At 39.6% G+C, this 23,298-nt stretch overlaps 1 protein-coding gene across 2 annotated transcripts in view; it reads left to right on the plus strand.

The window, feature by feature from the left end:
• Nucleotides 1-2,093: 2,093 nt before the first annotated feature.
• The window catches only part of APPL2 (adaptor protein, phosphotyrosine interacting with PH domain and leucine zipper 2), a 39,685-nt gene continuing 18,480 nt past the window's right edge, over nt 2,094-23,298 (plus strand). The window contains exons 1-7 of one of the 2 annotated variants that reach the window (XM_062589263.1): nt 2,094-2,196; nt 5,900-5,998; nt 16,362-16,421; nt 16,889-16,960; nt 20,426-20,513; nt 22,563-22,604; nt 22,722-22,780. In XM_062589263.1, the coding sequence (XP_062445247.1) occupies nt 2,143-2,196; nt 5,900-5,998; nt 16,362-16,421; nt 16,889-16,960; nt 20,426-20,513; nt 22,563-22,604; nt 22,722-22,780 (474 nt within the window). In that variant the 5' untranslated portion in view covers nt 2,094-2,142. The remainder of the gene's footprint in view (nt 2,197-5,899; nt 5,999-16,361; nt 16,422-16,888; nt 16,961-20,425; nt 20,514-22,562; nt 22,605-22,721; nt 22,781-23,298) is intronic. The other variant, XM_062589269.1, reaches the window with a different exon arrangement.

Below are 23,298 nucleotides of genomic sequence, written 5' to 3' on the forward strand. Positions count from 1 at the left end.
TTATAGTTCTTGTGAGGGATGATGATGTGAAAAAAACCCACCAAATATGCAGATGTTTTCTTGGTCAAGGAAATACCTCAACCCAATGGGGAAGAGCTGTTGCTGATCTATTTCAAGACCAGGGGGGAAAGCAAAGGGCAGAGTTACAACAGAAATACTTGGGAAATATTCAAAAATGTCCTGAAACTACTTTAAGAATTATAGAATATCTGATAAAGCATGAACTTCTACTACTGTGAATCTAAAACTATGTTTTTAAATACTCTTTGAAGATAAAGAACAACTTCATCACAGACTGACAAAATTGACTCAGAAGCCGTCGTGAATTCTTAAGTCTAAGGCCTAGCTAACGCCTTACTTAAAATTCCACATAATTTTTTCAGACCTCTTTCCACCTTGTTAAAATTCTCTGAATTAACATTACTGTTATGAAGTCGTGTCTATTTTTGTCTTCTCATTACGTAAGTGAATATTGTTTGTGGTATTAGGTAGCGATTTTTATCATTGCTGTGTCTGTATTCAGGCAGGAAAAAGTGGACTGAACGTGAGAACTCTGCTCCTATTAAAGGGACTGGAACAGGGTGTCCAGCTTCAGGGTTGCTGGAGCAGAGTCCTACCAAGGCAGGCTTAGCACATTGGGTTAGAAGGTCGTACCACAAGCTTCAGAAGCAATACCAATCAATGTCAGACCCACAGAAAGGTCTTAGCCAAAGCTACAGGGTTTGATGACTCTTACTCATACATAATTAAAGCAAACAGTCCAGCCAAAATCCAGCTGATTTGCACAGCTTCTCCAAAGCCACTTGCTCACGTTCAGCCTTTTAAGCACCAAGAAAATCTGTACTAGCAGTCACCTTTCTTGCCATATGAAGTGTTCACAATTGTTTGAGAAGTGTGTGTGTGGGGAAAACAAACAACAACAACAAAAAAACAAAACAAAACAAAACCAAACCAAAAAAAAAAACAACCCAGGGGATTTAGATACAAGGCCTATTTACGTAATGGGGGGGGAGGCCAGTGCCAATGTTTGGGAGGTTTTTTGCAACCCAGACTGCATGAACTTTTACAAATTTTTTCTTCTCTTAAAGGACAACAGCAACATGAATTATCTGAAGACTATGAAGCTTTTCCTTAGCTTTCCTAAGAGGACAGTATCTTAATGCTTTACAGCCAGTACTTCAGCTTGTATTTTCTGTTTAATTGCAACGATTTTTCCTGAACTCTTCAGAATTGTTTTTATTTAAGAGCTCCCTTTTCCTTTGAGTCACACTGCAGCAATGAGAGCTGCAGCAGGTAAGCGCAGAACAACTGAGTATCAAGAAATCTGGACTTTTACAGAAACTACGGCATCCAAAAGCAGTGGCCACCTTCCAAAAAAAAAAAAGAAAGAAAGAAAAAATGAAAAAATGAAAACAAAAGGTCAACATAATGCAACACTCGCGAGAGCACACTGGATTCAGACACATGAACCTTGGCCACCCAAGCACTTGAACGAACATATTATAGGTGACTGCTAATATAGATTTCCTTGCTGCTTAAATGCTGAAGGTATTCGGCACAATGAAGAGAGCAAGGAAAGTCATAGGAACACGCTTTTGCTCATAAATGAGCAGTAATAAAAGATAAAAATAAAATGAAATGAGCCTCCCGGCCGCCTCAGGGCTGGGAGGAGGCTACTTGGGCCCGGCGAGCAGGGCACTCGCCCCCCCGGAGAGGACGCGCCGGCCGCTCGCATCAGGCCTCGCTCAGCCGCGGCGCTGCGCCGGGCGCGGGAGAAGCCCCGCAGGAGCTGGCAGAAACGTTTCGGAGCCCCGCGGTGCCCCCGAGCGGAGCGGAGACACCCCCGGGGCACCGCGGAGCGCTGCGCAGCGGCCAGAGTCCCTAAACGTCAGCGGCGGGCGGCGATTTCACCCCGCGGGGCTGAGGCGGGGACGGCGCCGCCGCAGCGGACAGCTAATGGCGGCGGGGAGCCGGGGCCGTGACTCGCTTCCTCCCGCACACGGGAACTGGGCGGAGTGAGCGGCGCCGCGCGGCCGCCCCGCCGCCAGCCCGCCGAGAGCCGCCGCCGCCGCCGAGCCCAGCGCCCCGCTGCCGCCGCGGCGTGCCAGCGGGCGGCCCCCGGCGCCGCGCCGCAGCGCCAACATGCCCGCCGTCGACAAGCTCCTGCTGGAAGAGGCTTTGCAGGACAGCCCGCAGGTAGCGTCCCGCCGCCGCGGGCCGGGGAGGCAGCGGGAGCGGGAGCGGGGCGCAGCCGGGCCGTGCGACGGCCCCGAGGCGGGGAGAGGGGCGCGGAGCGGGCGCGCGCAGGCGGCGGCCGTTAGGGCTCGGCTCCGCGGGGGGCCGCGGTCGCACACCTGCCGGCGGTGACTTGGCCTGGGGGCTCCCCCCGACCGCCTCTTCTCACCCCGCTTGTCTGCGACAGGAGCGACCGGTGTCGCCTCTTCGAGGTGGCACGCGTGCGGTCTCCATCCTCGGGAGAGCTTTCAGACTCGGCTGAAGGAGGCCTCGAGTAATCTGGTCTAATGTCAGAGGCGGCCCCGCTTGGAGGAGGACACGATGATCCCCAGCGTTTCCTTCCGACCTGAATTATTCCGTGTTTCGCACGTTTGCCAAGATGTGCCACGTTTATTCTGAACAGTTACTAACATTTTTTAGTATTAACCTCCCCAGTGCATCTGGAGCTGAAGAACTTGACACGCAGGACAACTGAACTTGTTTTCCTGTTCAGTCAACGCTTACTTTAATGATTAAAAATTTAACGCTGACTGAAAGCAACAGGACAAAGCCCTGAGTTGCGTTCGGAGGTTTTCCTCCTTCTTCTGACCTCAGACGTAGGCTGTTAACCTCTCCTTTGCAATAACTGGAAATACTGGCCAGTGCATAAACCTCAGTGTTTGCAGGATGTTTGGGCTTGATTTGGCCATCACATTTTGTTTAAATCCTGTAACTTTAGAAGAGAAGGGCATTATTTAATTTTATGTAATGACCCAGTGTGCCATGCAAAAGAACCTTTTTTTTTTAATTCTGTCTTTCATGGTTTTATTACTTGTTTTTTGGAGAGAAGTTTAGATCTGTGGCCTCCATGAGCTGGGTACTGCAAAATAAGAGCAAAAAGATAGTCTCTGTCCTACAGAATTTAAAATTTAGTGGCATATGTGATCATTTACTTCTGTGCAAAGTGACCTGATTCTCCTCTGCCTTTTTCAGTTACTTTCAGCAATGCAGAGGATTGGTAAAATGAGGATATAACCTAATTTTGCATACGCTATATGAAATACATAAATTATGTGCGAGATGGATGAGAATTAGGCTGAAGATACCAGTTTTCTGAAGCTTGCTTTCTCTCTCCCCAACAATCTAGTACTTTTATCTTGATCTGTGTCCAAGCACTGGCCAAAAGACACCATAAGACATGCCCTAACTTTAAAGTATTTGGTCACAAAATAGAGAAATTTGTGCAAGCAGTCATGCTAAAATCGGGGACAATATTCACATGAATGCAGCATTTTTTTCCTGTGTTTCCAGAAGCTGAGATGATGGTGCTATTAATGAGGTCTCCAAAAATGTTAGATTCATGTTTGGATTACTAGCTGATTTCAACAGCTTTATCTGCTATTCCAGAATTTGTCAAGACAGCAGCAACAACAGAAATATATATGCGCTGGAATTTTGTTGCAGTGATTTAAAATAGTGTTCTTAAATATAAACGTTTCCAAGCATAACTTCCAAACTACTTGAATCATTTATTGCCTTTATTATTTTTGAACAAAGTGCTAATAACTGAGGCCAAGACTTGCAGAAATGATTTCCCAGAGTTGTTCTACCTCAGTCCATATTTAGGCATCTGAAAAACTGAACCTGAAAAAGTTCAGTAAGATTTTGGCATCTGGCTGACATTTGTATGTTTAACAACCTTTTCCAGGATGCAGAAACATTCAATGTGTAGCCTAATTCAGGCAACAACTTTTTCTTTTCTTTCTTATTCTTGCCTTGAGATTGGTCTTGACTAACATTACATATAAAATTTTATCTTTTTTTTTGTCTTCTCTAGATCTATTTTTTTAACCATCTTCATATCCTCTAGAGTTCATCTACTGTTGTAATACATTACAGGGAAGATAAGCACTGTATCGATAGGAGATGGGTTGTTGGCATTAGTTTTGCTTTAATTGCTACATCATTGAAGGTAAAAATACTTAAAACCAGATATTTTTGAAAGCCAGTAGGTTTTCAATTACTGAAGTAATAGGCTAGTACTGGAAACTCTCAATATCACGCTGCTGTCCTTGTAAGGAAGTTCTGCGGGAATGTGCTTTATAAGGTTGGGGTCTTGGTATCCATTTCATTGATTTGACTTTCACTTCATTGCTTGTTTTTTGTGTTCTCTTTATTTGAAAACAGTGCTTTGTAGCTGTGTATCTCCTTATATACTAGGATCACAAACTAATTTCTCAAATGCATTGACTGCCACAGCATCTCCAAAGTAGAAAATGTTGTACTAATTTTGCACATCAGCAAGCTGAAACGTAGAGCTTTATTTACCCAAAGCGTGGAAGAAACTGCAGTGCATGCAGTCTCTAGAGCAGAACCCAACTGGGTTGGTAGGACTCCCAGGTCACCCACTTGAACTGCTAAGCAACAATATTTTATAGCTTAGACAGATAATTATCAGCAGAGATGAAATAATAGTTTGTCTTTAGGTCGGTTTTGATTTTTTTTTCAGGACAAAGGTAAAATGTCTGCAGAGAGCTTTGCAAAGAAGAGTAAATGCCTTGGGGAAGTACATGTGCCTTCTTTTAAATAGTGGGGAAACTTAAAACTTCCATAAGACTCTAAAATGTATTTCCCAAATTAGAACCTGGATCCTTCAGGCACATTAGAGATTCCTGTAATAGGAGGAAGGATGAAGCACTGGCTCTGTTAGAGGGCTGACGTGATTATTAAAGTGCTGGTGTTTATGGATGCCACTCGGGTAAGCAGATGAAACTAATGTCATATAAGTTAGCTGTACAGATGGAAAGACATTGCCAGTTAGCATCAAACAGATTGGATTTACCAGAGTTAAGACCAAGGACGAAGCATGACTTTGTTAAAGGGACACTGTCAAAAATTCTCTCTTCTCTCTTTCAATATTGTCTTCATCCAGTAAGTTCTAGAGCTCAGCATTTTTCTGAGATTTTGTTCTTTCCGATCTCAGAAGCTGTGTCAGCAACATAACTTATTGTTCCTGATGATTCTACCAAAATAAACCAAGGGAATTCACATCTCTAAGACAACACAAGTTACTATGGTCTTTTTCTTCCCCTTTGCTGACAAAGATGAGCTAGCAGAATGGAGAAAGTACAGGGTATCTCTGAGCGTGTGTATACTGCTGTGGCTGTTGTTATAAATGAACACCCAGTTGTTTAGTCTGATTACGTCAGCCAGCTTTGTCAGTGGCCCTTTAAGAATTGCTCAAGACAGTTGAGAGTGAATAATACTCTCTAAATTACCTAATGAAAAGGGGTGTTTTTAATGCAGTCTAACATTAGAGAGGTAAAGTGAGCAAGCAATGATGTTTGTCCCAGAGTCTTTAACCTGGCTTGGATTACTGTAGTCAGCAGGCAGATATTCAGGATTTTTTACATTCCTAATGGTGTTGGAAGGAATGCCTGTTAGGTAGGACAAGAGACTAGGAGTCAGATCACTTTCTTAAGTGTCTACTTAAGTACCTATCCACAAGAAAGACCAATTTCTCCCTATTTTCTGAGATCTATGATTAAATGAAGCCATATAAAGTCAAAGGCTTATTATTTCTGATTCATTTTTATTTTTGCTACCTTTTATTTACAGTCTTTTATGATTATTTTTAATATTTTCATTTGAGATTAAACTGTTTCCTTTTTTTCTCTTATTAAAGACTCGGTCTTTGCTTAGCGTATTTGAAGAAGATGCAGGAACCCTTACCGAATACACAAACCAGTTGCTTCAGGCAATGCAGCGTGTCTATGGTGCTCAGGTAATTTTTCATTTATGTTGCTTTTGTTCAATAAGCAGTAGAAATTAAGTTGCTAGGTATGATACTGTTATTTACATGATTTGGATGTGTGCCAACGACCTGCACCTCCTATGGATTGCAGAGGAGTTATGGATGTTTTCCATCTGATGTGTCAGCCCCTTCCTGCTTTGGTGTTCAGAAGAGCCATCTGTATGCAAAGCAGTCTTATCTGTTTGTCTGTCTCCAAACAATTAATAAAAGAAATATTGTCTATGGTATATTGGAAGGTCAGCTTTTACAAAATTGCTTGCCTAAATAGAGACACAGTGCATAGAGGGATATTCATGCTGACTTAGGCATCTAACTTAAATACTTTGATTCACTGTATAGAAGCAACTGCCTGTGTCCATTGATAACAGAGAGAATATACACCATGAATCATGCTGAAGTTGAGTACCTGAAGTAGGCAGTGTAAAAAATACGGGAGTGGGAAAAAGGCAAAACTTTCTAAGGCATTTACGTGATCTCAATGATTAAATCCCTTTAAAAATAAAACTTGTAAGTTACATGCAGTGCTTTGGAAAGTATTATTATAAATCTGAGTGATTTTTAGTGAAGCTAGGATTCCCATGTGCATAAGGCTAGATATTTCAGAGTACCATATCTAGGCCTTTAAAGACATAGACAATATGTCATGGATTTTTTGCAAGCATTTATGTAGGTTAGATGCTTGATTCCCATTGAAACCACAGTTCTATTCTTAAACTGGTAAGTCAAAGAGCATGGAGAGGTGAAGAAAACTTGAGTACTTTGAATTTACTGGGAGACTGAGTGCCTCATTCTCGTCTTACGTTATCAGAAATCAGTTCAGCTATGAAACTGGTGCTGGTGTATGCTCATTTGGAGGGAATGCTCTTTGGGGTGACTGACAGTGTGACCTGGGAGAAAGAACAACCTGCTGAAGGTCTAGCTACCTACAACTGGAAAGTTTAGTTCTAGTCTTTGTGTTCTGGGCCCTGTGCAAATGTGGAGCAGTCAGAGGCTTACAGCACAACTCCGAGGCTTAGGAGATAGTACAGTGCATAGCCAGGGGCTGGAGAGATGGCATGAAGTCAGCACTCAGACAGGGTCAGTGGTGGGCATTTTGACAGTGTCGTTGGGCTTTAAGGGTAGCAAGAGTGTGGACATGCTGGATGGTGGAAATCTGAGACCAGACAGAAGATGGGATGAAATGGGTAGGAGGAGGAAATCAGAGCATAAATATGCTTTGATTACAAAGTGTCCAATTTGTGGACTACATGTCCCTTCCCTCTGCTTATGTCTTTTTAGAATGGCATTTTAAGAAGCAGTGACTCCAGCCTATGATTTGTGAAAAAATGCTTTGTCTGCTCCTGTTTGCCTCTTCCTTTCTATCTCAGTTTTTAGCCTTCTCCATTTCTGTTTCCCCACAGTTCATGACATTTCCTGTTTCTTTTCACTGCCTCAGCCCATTTGCCCCTCTGTGCTTTGCAGTACTACTGAGTCTTCTTCATTTGCCCAGCATTTCTTGTCCCCTTTATTCTTATACACTTCCTGCTTTAGTAGGACCCAAATTTTTGTCAGTTTTGAATTTTAGGCTTATGCCTTGAAATATGTCATCAGACATTTTTTTCCATTTTGAGATCGGAGGCACCTGGCAGTTGTTTAAATACAGACTACTTAAAGATGTGGAGGTTGGCACCCTAAATTACCAGGGATTTAGGAAGATTCAGGTGTAGTGGCCAGTGTTACGGACTTTACCAAGGACATTGGCTTAACATTTAGTGTTCTCAGTATTGCTGCTGCTGCCTTACAATTCCTTGGGAATCAATGGATTGAAATTTCACTTTGGGCTCATGTTCCCAGGACTTAGAACTGTAGCAGCAAAAAAGGACATTACAGTAACAGTAAAGCATAAATAGATTGTATTAGTGATGTTAAGTGGAAAAGAAAATGGAAACATTTTTGGTTTTTTATATGTGCTTTAAAAAGTCTTGCATGAGGTACAAAAAACCCACTCTAATGTTGTTATTTAAATTAAAAAGTTGAAATAATTAATTCAGCCATATAGGATGATTAATTCCCAAGAGAATATTGGTGCTATGTAGGCTAACTAACATTCATTTCTGAATAATTTTACCAAACTTTGCAAATATTAATATACAATTTAAAGAACTGTTTCTGAATATTTCAAAGGAGGACACTCTTTCTGGTTGAATCCACCTTCAATTTTTGAAGTACATCCCCCTTGTTACAAAATGCTATGATTGCTTTTGCCTTAGAAAAAGAAGTGAAATACTGAATTGCCCACTAAACATGAATGGGCAGTTAAGAAAAATCGGTATGTAATATTTCTTTGCTGATTTCTGTCTCTTCACAGCTTAAGAGAAGATCAATTTTTGCTGATGCTTTGTTAGAAGACATGTTGTGTGGGCTTTGCTAGCTGCTCATTAGGAAATGCTACCAACCCTTTTCATTTTGAAAGAGAATGAGATTCAGTAGAGGCCATGTGAAACTTGAGAGTAATGAGAATTCAAGTTCTGAATTTGGCTTTATTATTTTCTTTTTTTTCTTTTTTTTTTTTTCTTTTTTTTTGCTTTTGGAAGGTCATTACCATTCACTAAGATTTACTTATCTGTAAAACAGGAATTACAGTGACTGACCTAGTTTGATGCAATGCTACAAGCTCTGTTTACATGGCCATAAAAATGACTGGAATCATGGCAGTCAGACAAAACAGCAGTGGGTTGTACCAGTCCATAATGTTAAAAATCAGGGCTTATACCCTCTCAAAGTAGTTTAATAATAATTATATAATAAAAAATAAGTAATATTAAAAAAAATCTTGGTTTCTTCCTAACTACACTCTGAATTAAATTTTCCCTGGTGTGGTTAGACCATATTTTCAAGATTTTCTGCAGAAGTTTACTAGAAGCCTGGTGTTTCTTGTGATGAGGACTTGAATTTTCATGTAATTCAAACTACTGTAGTTTATGATCAAATAACAGTAGTTGGCAGTTCTCCATGGGTACTGTTCATGGGTGAAGTTTTAGAGGAGCAACAGTTAGTAGCAGCTGCAAGCTAGTCATTTTCCATGTGGATGTATGTATGTATTTGTCCCAAAACACTGTTTTGTGTGCAGAATAGCAGCAAGTTTGTAAATTGACAGTCCAGGCTCCTCTACACACTTGGATCAGTACATCTGAAAGGAATACAAGGAAGAATTTGCCCAGACCTTTTTAAAAGACTTTTAGGAATGTGGAAACCCTTTTTGAAAACTCCTTTTGCATTTCTTCTTAGCTACAGAATTCTGCTAGATGCTGGGAACCCTGTTTTTCAGAATTCCAGTTATTGAGGCACAGTTTCATTTTACATGCCTTTCAGTGTCAGCCTGTTGGAGCATATTTTTCTAATGACTGTAAGGCAGTTGTTAGGATGGGTGCATTCATTGGGAAGGGCTTCACTAAACCCTGTAGGCAAAGCTTTGAAATGCCTTGAAACTGTTTTTGTGCCAAGTGGGGAAAGAGGAGTCTGCAGCATCATATGGCGTGGTGGAGGCATTGCAGGATTTTGTGATGGATGTGCCGCCTGGGCATACAGAGCCACTTGATGTAGGAGGGCCTGTAGCAGTAAGGCTGCAGCTGGGTGATGTGCTCCTGGAAGATCTCCTTTGGGTGCAAAGCCCTGGATGTGTGGCAAGCCTCTTGTTGTGCGGTGTCAGGATGGCTCACGCACCAAGGGCAACAGGGTGGTGACTCCTTTTGACCCATGGTGTTCGGTAGTGGAAAATAGGGTGCAATGCTACAAGGCAGATGCCATGTATGACCCCGTGGTGAAAGAGAAGGCCACAGGAGCCAAATTTATTAGCTCACCCTTTGGGAGTGAAGTTAAGCAGATCTGACAAGCCTATGTGTGCAAATACAGAGAAACATTTTTATATTTGTTCATAAAACAAACCACAACCTTGTGAAAATATATTACACTTCCTCCTTCAGTTCTGTTCTCCTGACTCTGCTCTGGTACCCAGAAGTAGTTTAGTGTGTTGATGATCTCCTGGAAGAAATCTGTCTTACAGAGTTTGTTCTTTTAGTTTTCCCTTCCTGCCAGCCCTGATGCTGCATCGGGCGTTACTGCCGTCTGATTTCTGTGAATTTTGTTCCCATCATTCTGATCGTTTCTCCCCTGAGCAATAGGTAATGCAGCCATCAGGGATTGTTACAAAAACTTCATTAACAGAATTTGCATGCTGAGACTCTTGCAATGGTGTGTGAACAAGCTGTGCCCAGTTCACATTCCTAACTTCTCTCTGCCGTATTAAATTATCTTCAGAGCCTTACCATCATCTCCAGTTCTTCATCATACTATAGAAACAGCTCAGTTGAGATCTTCATTTAATGAAACTAAATGTCATTTGAAAGCTGAGGTGTTGCTTACTGAGAGACTGAGGTGTCGCTTACTGACTATTAGAAAAGATAAAGCGGTAAGTAAATTAGAGAAAAGGTGCAGGATGTTGTCATTGGAAAGAGGTTTCTTTTTGGCATTCCTGACACACGTCTGGATATTACAAGCCGTGAGACTAGAAGGGGAATCGAAAGAAGCCAATATTGCCTTCAGCAATATATCCAGAGAGAGAACAACACGGGAATTGTGAGGACGGTTCTGTTCAGCTTCAGTGTCTCTGTTTGCAGTTGTCTTGTGATTCTACAGTCACATGAGCAAGGCAGCAACAACCTCTGGGGTTTGCTGCCTATTTATATGCAGATTCAAAAAGAAACTCTCCCAAATTGCTGAATAGTCTCCATTTGTATGGATCACCTTACATGAGTATTAAGGTGGCTTGTATGTGTCCAGGGTTATTTTAGGTAGTGCTTTATACAAACATTATTTCTTTCCCTAGACTCATGACACCTCCCTTCTGCATTTTTCAGTAGTGTTTTTTGTTGAATCTGCTTTTATATTGACTTTGGCTATAAATCGAGTACATCACTGATAAGCTAAGGGGTATGCACAAATTTTTGTATTTATTACACTGCACAGCTAGCCCCAAGGAGTCTCAATTCTTAAATTACTTCTTGCTAGAAGAAAAGTTTTGTTTTTTTTTTTTCCACTGCATTTATTTTCAATCGTTAGGGAACAGTTGTGTTTCCCTTTCAAACTTTTCCTTTGAAATAAACTTTAAATTACACATTTGTAACTTTTCAGTTCCACACAGAGAAGCTTTCATAGAATAACAGATAGGACAGACTTGCAATAAAATCGAGTTGTCAGTACCGACTTCTGTGAAGTGCTATATATATATTATTGTTCCATATTCATTGCAAGTTTGTTATGAAGCACTTCCCAAAGCTTATTCACCATATGCTACTAACAGAGGTAAACAGAGCATAATCACATGATATCTAGTGTATTTACAAAGCCAGGGGAGTTCATTTGAATACTGCTGATGAAGTTGGAGTTGTCACCATGCATGGAAACAGGATAATATTGTGATAACCTAGATCTGGAGTTCTAAGTACTGCAAAGATACTACAATGTATAGATGCTCTGCTGATAGTAAGCTGCTTTGCAGGAAACTATAAAGATTCTTTCCCTACTGAACTAGACATCACACTGTAGCTGCCTTTGTCGTTTTACAGCAGAATTTTAACTAGTGTCTCTTCTTTATCCAAGCTATTATATGATCCTTTGTTGAGCCATTCACATTTTTTAAGGACCAAATGCAGCATCAGGGCAAGCTGATCTTGTAAGGTGCTGCGCATCCTGAGCATCCTGGTGATGCTTAACTTCTTCTACCCTTGGGTTCATGTTTTCAAGCTATTTAATATGCAAACATAAGCATGTAGGACTGTAACATTTTCTAGATTGCTGGAGAATTACATATTCCAGGAAGATGACATGCACATGTAAACAGAGCTGTGTAAAGCAGTCATATAAAGAGCCAGTTCTTTGCTGTGCCTGCTTTTAAAGGTATATGTGTTCCCTAGTTCTGAAAGGATGAGAAAGCTGTAACTCCCTTGTGGACTTTCTTATTTGGTCACCTACCTTTTTCTTCATATTTATCAAACATCAGGCTTACCCAAATGTAAGCCAAATTTTATCGCACGTTGTTGTGCACATACGAGGTTCGGGATATATATCTTTCTTAGTATCTTGTTTACATGAAGAAACATTTAGCAGTTCTGTGTGCTGGTTACTTGCAAACTTTTTAAAGTGCTAGCTTTAGCTGAAGCTAAAGTAGGAAAGTAGCTTTGCAGAAAGCTTCATTATATTAGGATTGAACATGATAGAATAGCTCTGTGTCTTTAGAAGTTAATTTATAGCTCAACTTAATCCTTCACATGCCCTGAAATCTGGAATCTGGTAGACAACTGTCTATAGAAATACCTTCTGTCTTGAATGCATTGGACTCGGAGTTTATTTAGGAAACATACAAAAAGACACCCTAGAAAGAGATGGAATATCTCACCAATAAATGGTTAATGCAGTGGAGATTTTACTACAAGCAAATTACAAAAAATCCTACTGTCTTCTGTTCATGCAGACATCTTGGTGAATAAAGGTGATAATGAAGAAAGTGGAATCAACCCAGAAAATTGCATGCCTTTGCTCTAGCACTAGATGAAAAAAAAAAGAAAAAACAGCTGGACTTTCATTTTGTTGCTGATTTATTTGAAAGGAGGAGGAGGTTCTGAGTTAAAAATTAAACGAGATGTTTTCTAATCTAGTATTTTGTTATTAATGGTAGATTAATGTTAGATTCAAGACACCACGTTCATTAGCATTTCTGTGTAATCTAGTGTTAGTAAACTGTACAAAAACCTATCCTTCTGCCCCAAGCATGCTAGCCAAGTTTGCTGGGTTTCCTCTTAAAAAAAAAAAAAAAAAAAAAAAAAAAGGTAGCACAGGAATATATCTGTGATCACAGCTGATCAAAACTGCTTGATGCCTGTTTCTTTCTAGGCCTTTCTTCCTCGCTTCTAGTGTATTTTTTTACATTAGTGCTGCAATGATGTTTCCATATTATGTAAAATCATCTAATGAAAATGCATATATTTGCAAAGGCCAGTACTGGTTAATATTGCCTTCATTCAAAATGCCTAGATTTCTTTTCAGGCTTTTAGTAGTTTCTTGTTCATAACCTATCACTAATAGCTCTCTCATTCCGGAAATGCTTGATGAATTCTGAAATTTCAAGGCAAGGTGGAAAAAATTGTGCTGAGCAGGCAGTCAGGATTGTATTGTAGCATTTTTACTGTGGTCTACTGAATTTTCAGGCAGTTTAGAATAAAAGAAGTGAATGTGGCTGGATTTGGTGGGAAAATATTTGGAAATAGATTCAAACCTGTTGGAATTGAAGCAATGCAAATAACTTTTAAGTCTTAAGACTGATTAGTAGTGGGAGTAGGGGGGAGGGAGAAGGCTGATTAGGAACAAATGGGAGGAGGATTAAACCAAATTTTCCCAGATAAGTGTGCTTAGCAAAGCAGTATTACTACTAGGTCAGCAGAGCACTTTGCCTGCTTCATGTTCCTTATGCAATGTAGTTGTGTTTATGTGTGCTTGCTTAATTGGAATCGTTCACAAGAGTTCATTTTGTTTTGTTTTCAGTGATAAAATGAATGACTTAGTAGGGCTCATGGGAACAAAAGCTGGCAGACGTTGGGAGAAAGAGGGAAGGACTTGTGATTAACTCTTCTACATGGGCTGGCATTGAGGAGAAATTGTACATATTGTTCTAACACAAAGCACCCTTCCTAAAAACGTGGAAAAATGTCGCTGGCATCAGTGGGACATCAGTGATGTGTGAGGTGTGGGACTGCCATTCCAAAATCCAGAAGTAAATTTTGTATTGGGCCCTTCCATCAATTTTTTTGTTTTGTTTTGTTTTCTGTATCTACAGTAACATACCATGAATATCAGCTTGTGGTCTGTCTGTGGCTTTTGTCACCTAATCATATGTTAGACCTGGTGCTGTTAAATGCCTTTGAAGCCCTCAGGGTTTATGTGTTTCCCCCCATTATCCTGTCAAATACTAGAGACACTTCCTGGGGAGGGATGATTGTTGGAAGATGCTTCCTCCACACACCTCTCTGCATTGCCAGCTCTCAGACTGTCCCCTATGGATGAGTAAAGATGCTCTTTATTTCTTTATAATTTTATTGGATATCATGGCAGGGCGGGGCAGGGGTTGGGGGTCGTTGAGGATGTGGTAGTCTTAAAAACCAAACTACTAGAAGTTTTGAGGACTGCTTGCACAGAAGAATAGCCTTTGGTGTCAGTATGTTGTTCTAAAGCTTCTCAGCGTGTTAGCTAGTTTAAGCCAAAAACATTTACTTTCAAAATCCAAAACAGACCACACAGTTGCAGAGTTTGCAGGAATATGTGAACTGAAACAACAGGGAAAAAAAGAGGCATGTTTCTAACTTTCAGGTTATTTTCAAAAGGTTTTCCTCACCCTGGCTTAGCTATAAATCTGACAGATGGCACACAGTTCCTGTGTGAGAACTCCATTTCTTGCCCAGCTCTGTCTTTGAGGTGGTCATGAAAAATACCCAGACCTGAGAACCTCTGCTTCTTTCTGTAGTCTGAATTCATCTTTGGACTACACCCACAGGTACAGAAACACAGACACCCTTTAAATGTCATCACTGTACATGGAAGGAGTCTCGTCTTTCCTGTCACCAAGCCATTGCTTGCCCATTCCCACTTTGAGGGTGGTAAAGTCTCTCAGCTGTTCTTACTGCCTTGGCTCAGATAGCTAATGTCCATTCTCCTTCTTAGCCAAGCTCTTAACAAGGTTCATTGACTCGTTGTAAGACACAACATCTTTTCCCATCCACTAGCTTGGAAAATACTTGAACCCCAAGTGTTTGTATAAAGCTTTCTCACATAAAAGCATCACCATTCATGTAACTAACTTGCAAATTTTACATAATTCCTTGCTACTAAATACTATATGAAAGTCTAATGTTTGTTAATAGTTGGTCTGAAACAAGAAGAAAGACTAATCCATCATTTTTGAAGTGAGAATGGTCATGGGGGAGCACATGATCTGAATTTGGACCCAGATTAGCTCCATTTCTGAGCCCTTGTTTTGTGCCTTGGAAGGCCTCTGCTCTCACATCTTCATCCAGCTGGGAGTAATACCACCGTAGTGTTTTACGATAGTTGGAATTAGCTCTGCTGTCTTTTTCTGCCATGTGTTTCACAGTCCAGCTGTTTGCGTATGGCTGCTGCTACCTGGACTGCGGCAATGTCTCTTTGTTCTTTCAGAGCACTTGGGCATACCTGGGACCCTGGCTAGATGTTTGGGACCAGCCTTGGTGTCTGTGTCAGTTCTCCTTCCTGGCATGCCAAAGTGGTGCAGAAGCACCAGGCTGTAGTGTAACGTGTCAGAGATAGCGTGAGGTCAAAACAGAGGTTATTTCAAAATCTCTGGCTCAGATTGGCAACTATGCTGTTCTGCTCCAGCCCCAACATAAAGGGTGCTATTAAGGCAGTTCAGAGGTTGCTCTGTATTTTGCAAACTCTCTGTGGTCTTACGTATTCAGAGAGGGAAATAGAATATGCTAAGGCTTTAAAATGAAATGAAAAGTGATTAATTTTCTGAGTTACCTAAAAAGAGAAAGATCTGACAAGGGATCCCAGTTTCACTTTTTTTTTTTTTTGTTTGTTTGTTTTTTTTGTTTCCAGTTTTAAGTCACTGTTAACCAATCAGACTGAGGAATTGATATACTAGTGTTATGAATATATTGAATAAAGGTTCATGTATCCAAAAGCTCGTCTGTTTTTTTTTGTCCAGCTGTATCAATCAAAATCACACATTCTCCCTACAAGTCTTGCTTTGGGTAACACTAAATATGTGCACGCTTTCACTGGACAGCTTAACTGTGAGAATACAGGATTATTTTGTACTCCTGTATCAGCGTAAAGCAGTGTAACTGTATCAATACATCCCATGAGCATAAATATATTATATAAAGGTACATCTACTGACACCCTTTATTTCTGAAAATTTTGGAGAAAGATGATTAACCTATATGAAATATTGTTATGCTGATATGACTGCATACATGTTTGAGGTTGTTCTAGTTTTATTATTTTGAAAAAAAAATCTATCTCTAATCAAAGTAGATAAATTGAAGCAAACTGTGTGTTGATCAGGTCTGAAGTACACCTACTAATACTGCTTCTCTGTGCAGGTATTTTGGGATTTATTTTTTTTTACATGCAGCTGAAAATCTGTGCAAGTAGTTGCAGATTCAGTCAGGAAGCTTGTAACAAAAGTAGAAACAGCAGTCTTAAAGACTTTTCATTATTTCTGTTAACTTGGCGCTTTTATTTCTATTGTCTCTTTTGTTTGTAGAATGAAATGTGTCTTGCTACACAGCAGCTTTCGAAGCAGCTCCTTGCCTATGAAAAGCAGGTATGTTTGATATTTTAGCTTTGGTTTTTATTCAGCCTCAGCACTTATGAAGAAGCCTGTTCAAAGAGTGTGGTTTCCAAAAGTATTTAGAGCTTTGGCCTGCTTGATTTCATGTGAAGACAGTTGTAAAATTCCCCAGCACACTGAGGGGAATCAGGCCACTTTTGAGCATCTTGAAAAGCCCAGTCCAAAATATGAGTTAATTCATATAGATGCAAACCAACTTGTTCTTGCTGTATGACCATGACTTTAAAATAGCCATTAACTATATGTTGTGCAAAATCAGTTCTTTTAAAACAAGAAGAGCAAAGTATTAAAGAATATGTATTAATGAGTTACTATTTTTATATTTAGTTTTATCATTTACTACCTTTTGTAGGAGTATTTTTATCTCTGTAGTAAAACATATTTTTATACTTATATTCACTTTATTGATTCACAGACCAAATATGTGTTTCTATTTTCAGCATTTTGCCTTAGGTAAAGGAGATGAAGAAGTGATATCCACCCTTCATTACTTTTCAAAAGTTGTGGATGAGGTAATTTGAATTGCCAGTAGGATTTTTTTGGTTTTTATTTTGATGATAAATCCTTTTGATTCTGAGCCTTCTCACTGCAGGCTAGATTGTGGCTGGGCTCTATACATCCATTTAAACAGGGGAGAAAGGGAGCATAAATCCACCCGTTTGTAACAGCCTCTGCAGGTCTACATGCCACTAGAGCTGTGTCTTTATCTCCTTCCCACAAGCCATCCTCAGAGCAAAGCTGCACTTATCAAGTAGGGAAATAAGAAAAGAGGCTAAAACAGGACACATGTCAGCTAAACTGAGGTCATTTCTAATTTCACTTAATTTAAAAAAAAGGCATTTACACTTACAAGGTTTAAACACTTTATTCTGTGCCCAAACTTCCCAGGGATGGAGGCAGGACAGCTGTGTATTAATAAAGTTGCTGTTTAGTTCCTGTAAGATCACGTGGAATCCAAAGGGTGTTGGGCAAGGCAACAGAACTGCCTCCTGAGGGCAGATTAGGTACTACGGCTGCACGCACGCAACACCTCTACTCTCTGTAGGTGGCTGCTAAGCAGTGGGAGACTTTCTAAATGTGCTCTTGCTATAACCATATAACATTTCAAGATAAGATGTTGTCACATCTCTCTTCCTGGTAGAAGCAGGGCTGTGTGCTGTTAGAATAATGCTGTGCAACTTGTTAGTATACTTTTAATTTTCATTAACAGGGCAAAGGACTGTTCTGAGGTCTGATTTTGGTGAGGAGATAGGAGGGCAAAAAGGAAGTTAAATGTATAGCCACACTCATCCCATGGGTAACTGTAGTGATTTAGTGAGATGAATCCCAAAGGTTAGCTTTGCCTAAGGCCTCTCTTGCTGCATACTACCTCTCTGGGATACTTGAAAGGATACGCTGGCAATACAAGTCAAGTACCTGTCTGGTGAAGGAAGTACAAATAGATCAAAAACAGAACTTTCTCCTTCTCAGGTACAAAAGAATCATCCCCTTTGCAGGCTGAAAGCTAGGAACCTGTGTGTTCAGTTCTGTAATTCCCAAGAAACTGCTCCATTCGTTAGCCTCTTTTTACATGTGTTAGCTAGCCCCTGTACCTGTTATTCTACAGTTGTCCATTCTACAGGCATTGAATTACCCTGCTTTAGTTCTGTATCATCTAGTGGGAAGTACAGGCTTCCTCCCTACCTGCATAACCCTGGAGGCCTCCAGAAGGATACTATACCATGAACAAACAGGCAGAATATAATGTCAGTGTGTAGTGTCCTCATAGTTTATATCATCAGGCACTCCGGCAGCGTAGTACACATCCTACCTGAACACGTCTAAGACTCTTGCCATGTCACTGCTGACATGCCAGCCTTGCCTTCATCCTGTACAGTGTCACACACATGCTTTAAAAATATGTCTTGATATGCAGAATTTGAGAGAGATGCATACAAGATTAGGAACAAGAAACTGATCTAAGGGTAAAATATTTAAATAGGACCTTTTCTTCTATGTCCCCCATTGTGACTGTGTCCTAGTTAAGCCTCCTGAGTGGAAAGAGAGTCTAGTCATGGAAGTGGAACTGGAACTCTGTGGTATCGAGAACTAACAAAAACTGGTTAATTAGGGCTAATTACAAATGAAATCCTCTTCAGTTAAGCTTCAGCATTAATGGTCAAGCGAACTGCTCTCATATGATACGTGGGAACTGAAAAGTTCTTTGGATCATTGGAAAACAACAGGCGGGAATTAAATGAATCATTTAGGGGAAAATCCCAATCTGTCTCACATATTTGAGAAGTGCATTTTGAGTATGAAAGTGTGTTTTATCCTTTTCTGTTGGGCACAAATGGCAGGTGCTTCTTCAACAACTGCACAGTGCTAGGACCCACACTCTGATCCAAAGTGTCTTCATATAGATCATCACTCTGCAGTTTTGCACCACCAAAGCTGATTTTTAAAGTTATTGTTATAGTAGGGTTCAACAACTATAATTGAGGGCTGCACCCAGTTGTGTTGGGTGCTGTGTAAAGACAACAAAAGTCCCTTTTTGAAAGAGACATTTTTATATACTTTTGCTTTCAAGGGAAAAATAATTGTTGTAGGCTATATTTATAATGCACTTAAAACAAGAAAAGGTGCTTTAAAAAAAAGCCTTGCATTCATGTACATAGCAAGAAAACTGAAGTTACAGTGGAAACCTGTAAGTAAGTGTGTATGTGTTCATCAGAAAGTTGGCGTAGGTAGTAGTTTGGAAAATAACAGTGAATATAAATCACGTGATTAGTATGACTGTAGTTTAACCACTTAGGTTTGTTGGCCTTCCCACATGGAAATGGGAGAAAGATGCATAATGAGAAATCAATGTTCATTTTTCTGGTGAAAAAGTTGTGGTAATCTACTACTACCTACTCAGGCAAAATCCCTGTTGGTGTTGAGTGTTGCATGCAGAAAAACTATGTAAACCACTGATTTTTAGCAGGAAATGTTTGAGGTTGATTATTATGAAAGAAAGGAAAAAGTTCATAGTGTATGACTGTGGCTCCCAGATGCTGAGCTTCTCATTTTGAAATTTTTAATTGTGCTTATTTCTTTCTCCGACTTTACATGAGGAAAAAACATAAGAAATGAAAGTTCTAATAAATTTAAGCTTTTTGTTTCAAATTAGCACACTTAACTTATAAAAGGTAAGGTATACTCAAATTTTACTTTGAAACAGCTTGAAAATTATGTTGACTATTTATTTAAGTCTTTTATTTGGATGCAATGGGAGTTTGTAGTACTGTCCAAGTAAAAACCAGTGTTTGCATAGTGAACTGTGGACAGTGCATAGTGTGAAGACACATGCTTTTGTTCCAAGCTTGGCTTCTGGCCAGTTTGCCTCATTTTCCTGGCTATTTACTAATAAGATAATATTTCTGCCTGGAGCACTTAAAGATGTTTGTTGATAGCTACTAGTTTGTAGCTGTCAGCGTTGGTCTTTTACTGACATTATCAAGACTTGATTGCTTTAGGTGATGTTCAGAAGTATTTTATTTGAGTTTTCAATGTAACCAATATAAAGACTGAAACACCAGAGTTTGAATAAACTGAGAGTTTGATGTTTGCTGTTCATGAATTTTTAATACTTTGGAGGAGGATCTATCTAACTATAAGGCTAAATGATTGATAATAAGGACATTTGGTGATCTTGATATAGTTGCTCCATTTATGATGAGAAATACCATAAAGCAACCAGACCTTGAATAATTTTGTTCAGCAGGAGGTTTGCTAAAAAATTTTTGTCTTTTTTTGACAAAGGTAAATGCCTGTGTTTTATATCGTATATGAACACTGGTTTCTAAGTAGTATTCAGACATTCAGGAGGGCTAAATTTTTAACATGGAGATGTTCATCATGGAGTTCATGAACCATCACAGTTCAGCAACAGACAGTACATACTATTCTTTTTGTATACATTGTGTCTTGGGGCCATTTCTCTTTTTCTGTTTCAGCTCAATATTCTCCATTCTGAACTGGCAAAACAGCTTGCAGATACAATGGTTCTCCCAATAATACAATTTCGGGAAAAAGATCTCACAGGTAAGTTTTATTTTAATTTCTCTCTTGGTATTTTGTTGCCTGATTTATTTCATAATAATCTTGATGTCACATACAAATTTTTCTTGGGTTATTTCACAGAAAAGTTTGATACTTATTTACTGCAGAATATCACTGCCAGCTACAGGCTTTTGCTCAAGTAGTGCAAATTCACTACGTTTTATGCAGATGGTGCAAGTTTGAAAATATGCAGCTTTGTTCTTTGTTGAGTCACTCTGCTTTTACACTAGTATAACTTCACTGAAGTCAGTAATGTTATAATAGCCCAAAGCAGGGAATCTGGCATCTAAACAGTGTTAATCTCACTTCAGAAATATAGGTTTGTTTGAAAGGCACAAGCAAGAATATTTGTTTTCCTTCTAAATGTACTGTATTCCTTCACTTTTAAGCAATCTGTCCTCTTTAAATCTGTGCTGTGTCAGGAAAGTTCTAAGTAACTTGATTGTACAAACTTGGAAGTTTCTTATTTAAACAGCAAAGCAATAATGCAAACATTTGGTATAATTTCGAAGGATGGTTGATATTCCAGGTCAAGGACACTGTAACCTAGTCATGCAACAGAAACATGAGATTTTAGTGCAGCATGTTCAGCTCACTCTCCTGTTTATGTACATTTTAAAGACATTTTACTGGGAGACAAAACTGCAGCAAAATAATAGCTGGTTTATGTTCCTTATATCACACCATCCTATTTAAAAAGGATATCAAGGTGCTTAGCAAAATGGACATCTTGTTTATAATTTAATGTTAAAAATCAAGCAGTATTTGGATGGTAAGATTTTGCTCTGTAAATGCTTTCACAGCTCTTTAATGGGGCTTCATTGATACAGTGATTCTACTCCCATCTTTGTGGCTTCTGAGAAGATGCAAGTAAAGTCTGCACCCAAAAACCTCAGCTGCGCCAGACGTGACAAAAAAATGAAAGTTTCTTCTGCTTCTTTCGATGTCAAAGTCCATTTTATTCTGTCCATCCATCCATCTCAACTTCCATTTTTGTCTGATAGTGGAGCAGCATTTTCAGTAGAGAGGCCTGGATGCATTGAAATCTCACTGCAGGCTTAAACAAAGAAGCAAGGAAGATTAACCGTATTTTCTTGCTTATGATCCTGTTATGTGCGTGTGCTGAATACTGTAGAAACCTCTAGGTACAAGTTAGTCAAACCTGAGCAAGAATTTCTGTCTTCCTACAATAGAGTCATGTAGAAGTACTGGGGAAAGAAAAAGTGGCAGGAAACTGGTCTGTGTGTCAGCTTTTGCAAATAACTGGAGACCATGATGACATCTCACAATTTCCCTTATTTTTTTCATAGTTGCATAGTAGCTGTTCTTATAAATGTCCTTTCTTTGTAGCTTTTTGAAAAGGGCTTTGCTGGCTGTAGTATATATTGATACGGATGCTGAGAGCAGTTTGTGCTGAATACTTTTGAAACTTGAGTTGCCAGTATAACTTTTCTTCCCTCTACCTGAATCAGAACCTTTTGGCCAATGTTTTTTAGATAAGCATCATAGTCAGCAATCAGATGTGCTTGATAAATGTTTTGTTTCACAGAGAAGCTTAACAAAAAAAAAGTTTTGCATCGATGAAGATTCATTGATGGAAAAGGGATTTAGTTCAGGTATTGTGATAAGTCTCTGGGACCTACTGAGATTTCTCTATGTTTTGTAAGCACGGTCAGGAAGTTGTTCAGAACTGCTGGTCTTTTACAGTAGTGATGGACGTTTTGTGATGACAGGCATAGAGAAATAGTGCTTCTTTGGTAAATTACACCAGCAGATATGCAGTCTTTTTCATATTCATAAGTTAGTGAAGCAAGCTCAGCTCTTACTTTTCTATGTGCCTGTTCATTTCTCATCCAGCTGATTTGGTTTGTCATTTTCAAGACAGACACAATTAATGCATTTCCTCTTTAAAAGGGTTAGAGTGAGTAAGGCATTAAGCATGCACGAAAGGTTTTAGTTTTGTTGTGGTCTCAGTTGAACAAATGGTGTTTACAGCTCTTTTTATTTTGAATATTTGATTTTCTTTTCCAGAAGTAAGCACGTTGAAGGATCTGTTTGGCCTTGCTAGCAATGGTATGTTACATGGCTTGGTTTGTTTCTCATGGCGCGCGCCTGTTACATCGCAGGAGTCGTTTTAAATCTATGCACACACACATCACCATTCTAAAAAAAAATATTCCTTGTCTACAGAACATGACGTGTCCATGGCAAAGTATAGCAGGTTACCGAAAAGGAAAGAAAATGAAAAGGTAAAGAATGTGAAAGAGAAAAGGAAAAATTTTCATCAGCTGTTCTGTCTACATCATTAGAGCTAATCCTTACATGCACCAATGAACTATTGAGAGTTCATCACTTAAATTCACAATAGCTCAAGAGTACTTGTGATTTAGTTTCCAAGCAGACACAAAGCTTTTAGACTTCAATCCAGCAGAGTTATACCTGTTTACTCCAAGTTAGGCAGGTGATCAAGTATTTGCTGAACTAGATCCAGTCAGATGCAAGGGAGCTTCTCTCCAAATGGTTATAAATGGATTTGTATAGGCCTACTGCTGTACAGCTAATGTGATGATGCTGTATCACTGAGTACAATTCATTGGAAACTGGGTCATGAAGCTTTGTGTCTGCTATGTATAAAACATTATAGAATGTCCTAGAAGGACAGAATGGTCCTTAGAGGAAATGTATTGCAGAAGAGAATGTGATAGAGCACACTGTGAACTATTCATCTGTGAACTCTTCACTTAGAGGCTTGTGTTGTTACCTCAGC

This window comes from Rhea pennata, chromosome 1 (genome assembly GCF_028389875.1).
Source record: "Rhea pennata isolate bPtePen1 chromosome 1, bPtePen1.pri, whole genome shotgun sequence".
In the NCBI taxonomy this organism is placed as follows: Eukaryota; Metazoa; Chordata; class Aves; order Rheiformes; family Rheidae; genus Rhea; species Rhea pennata.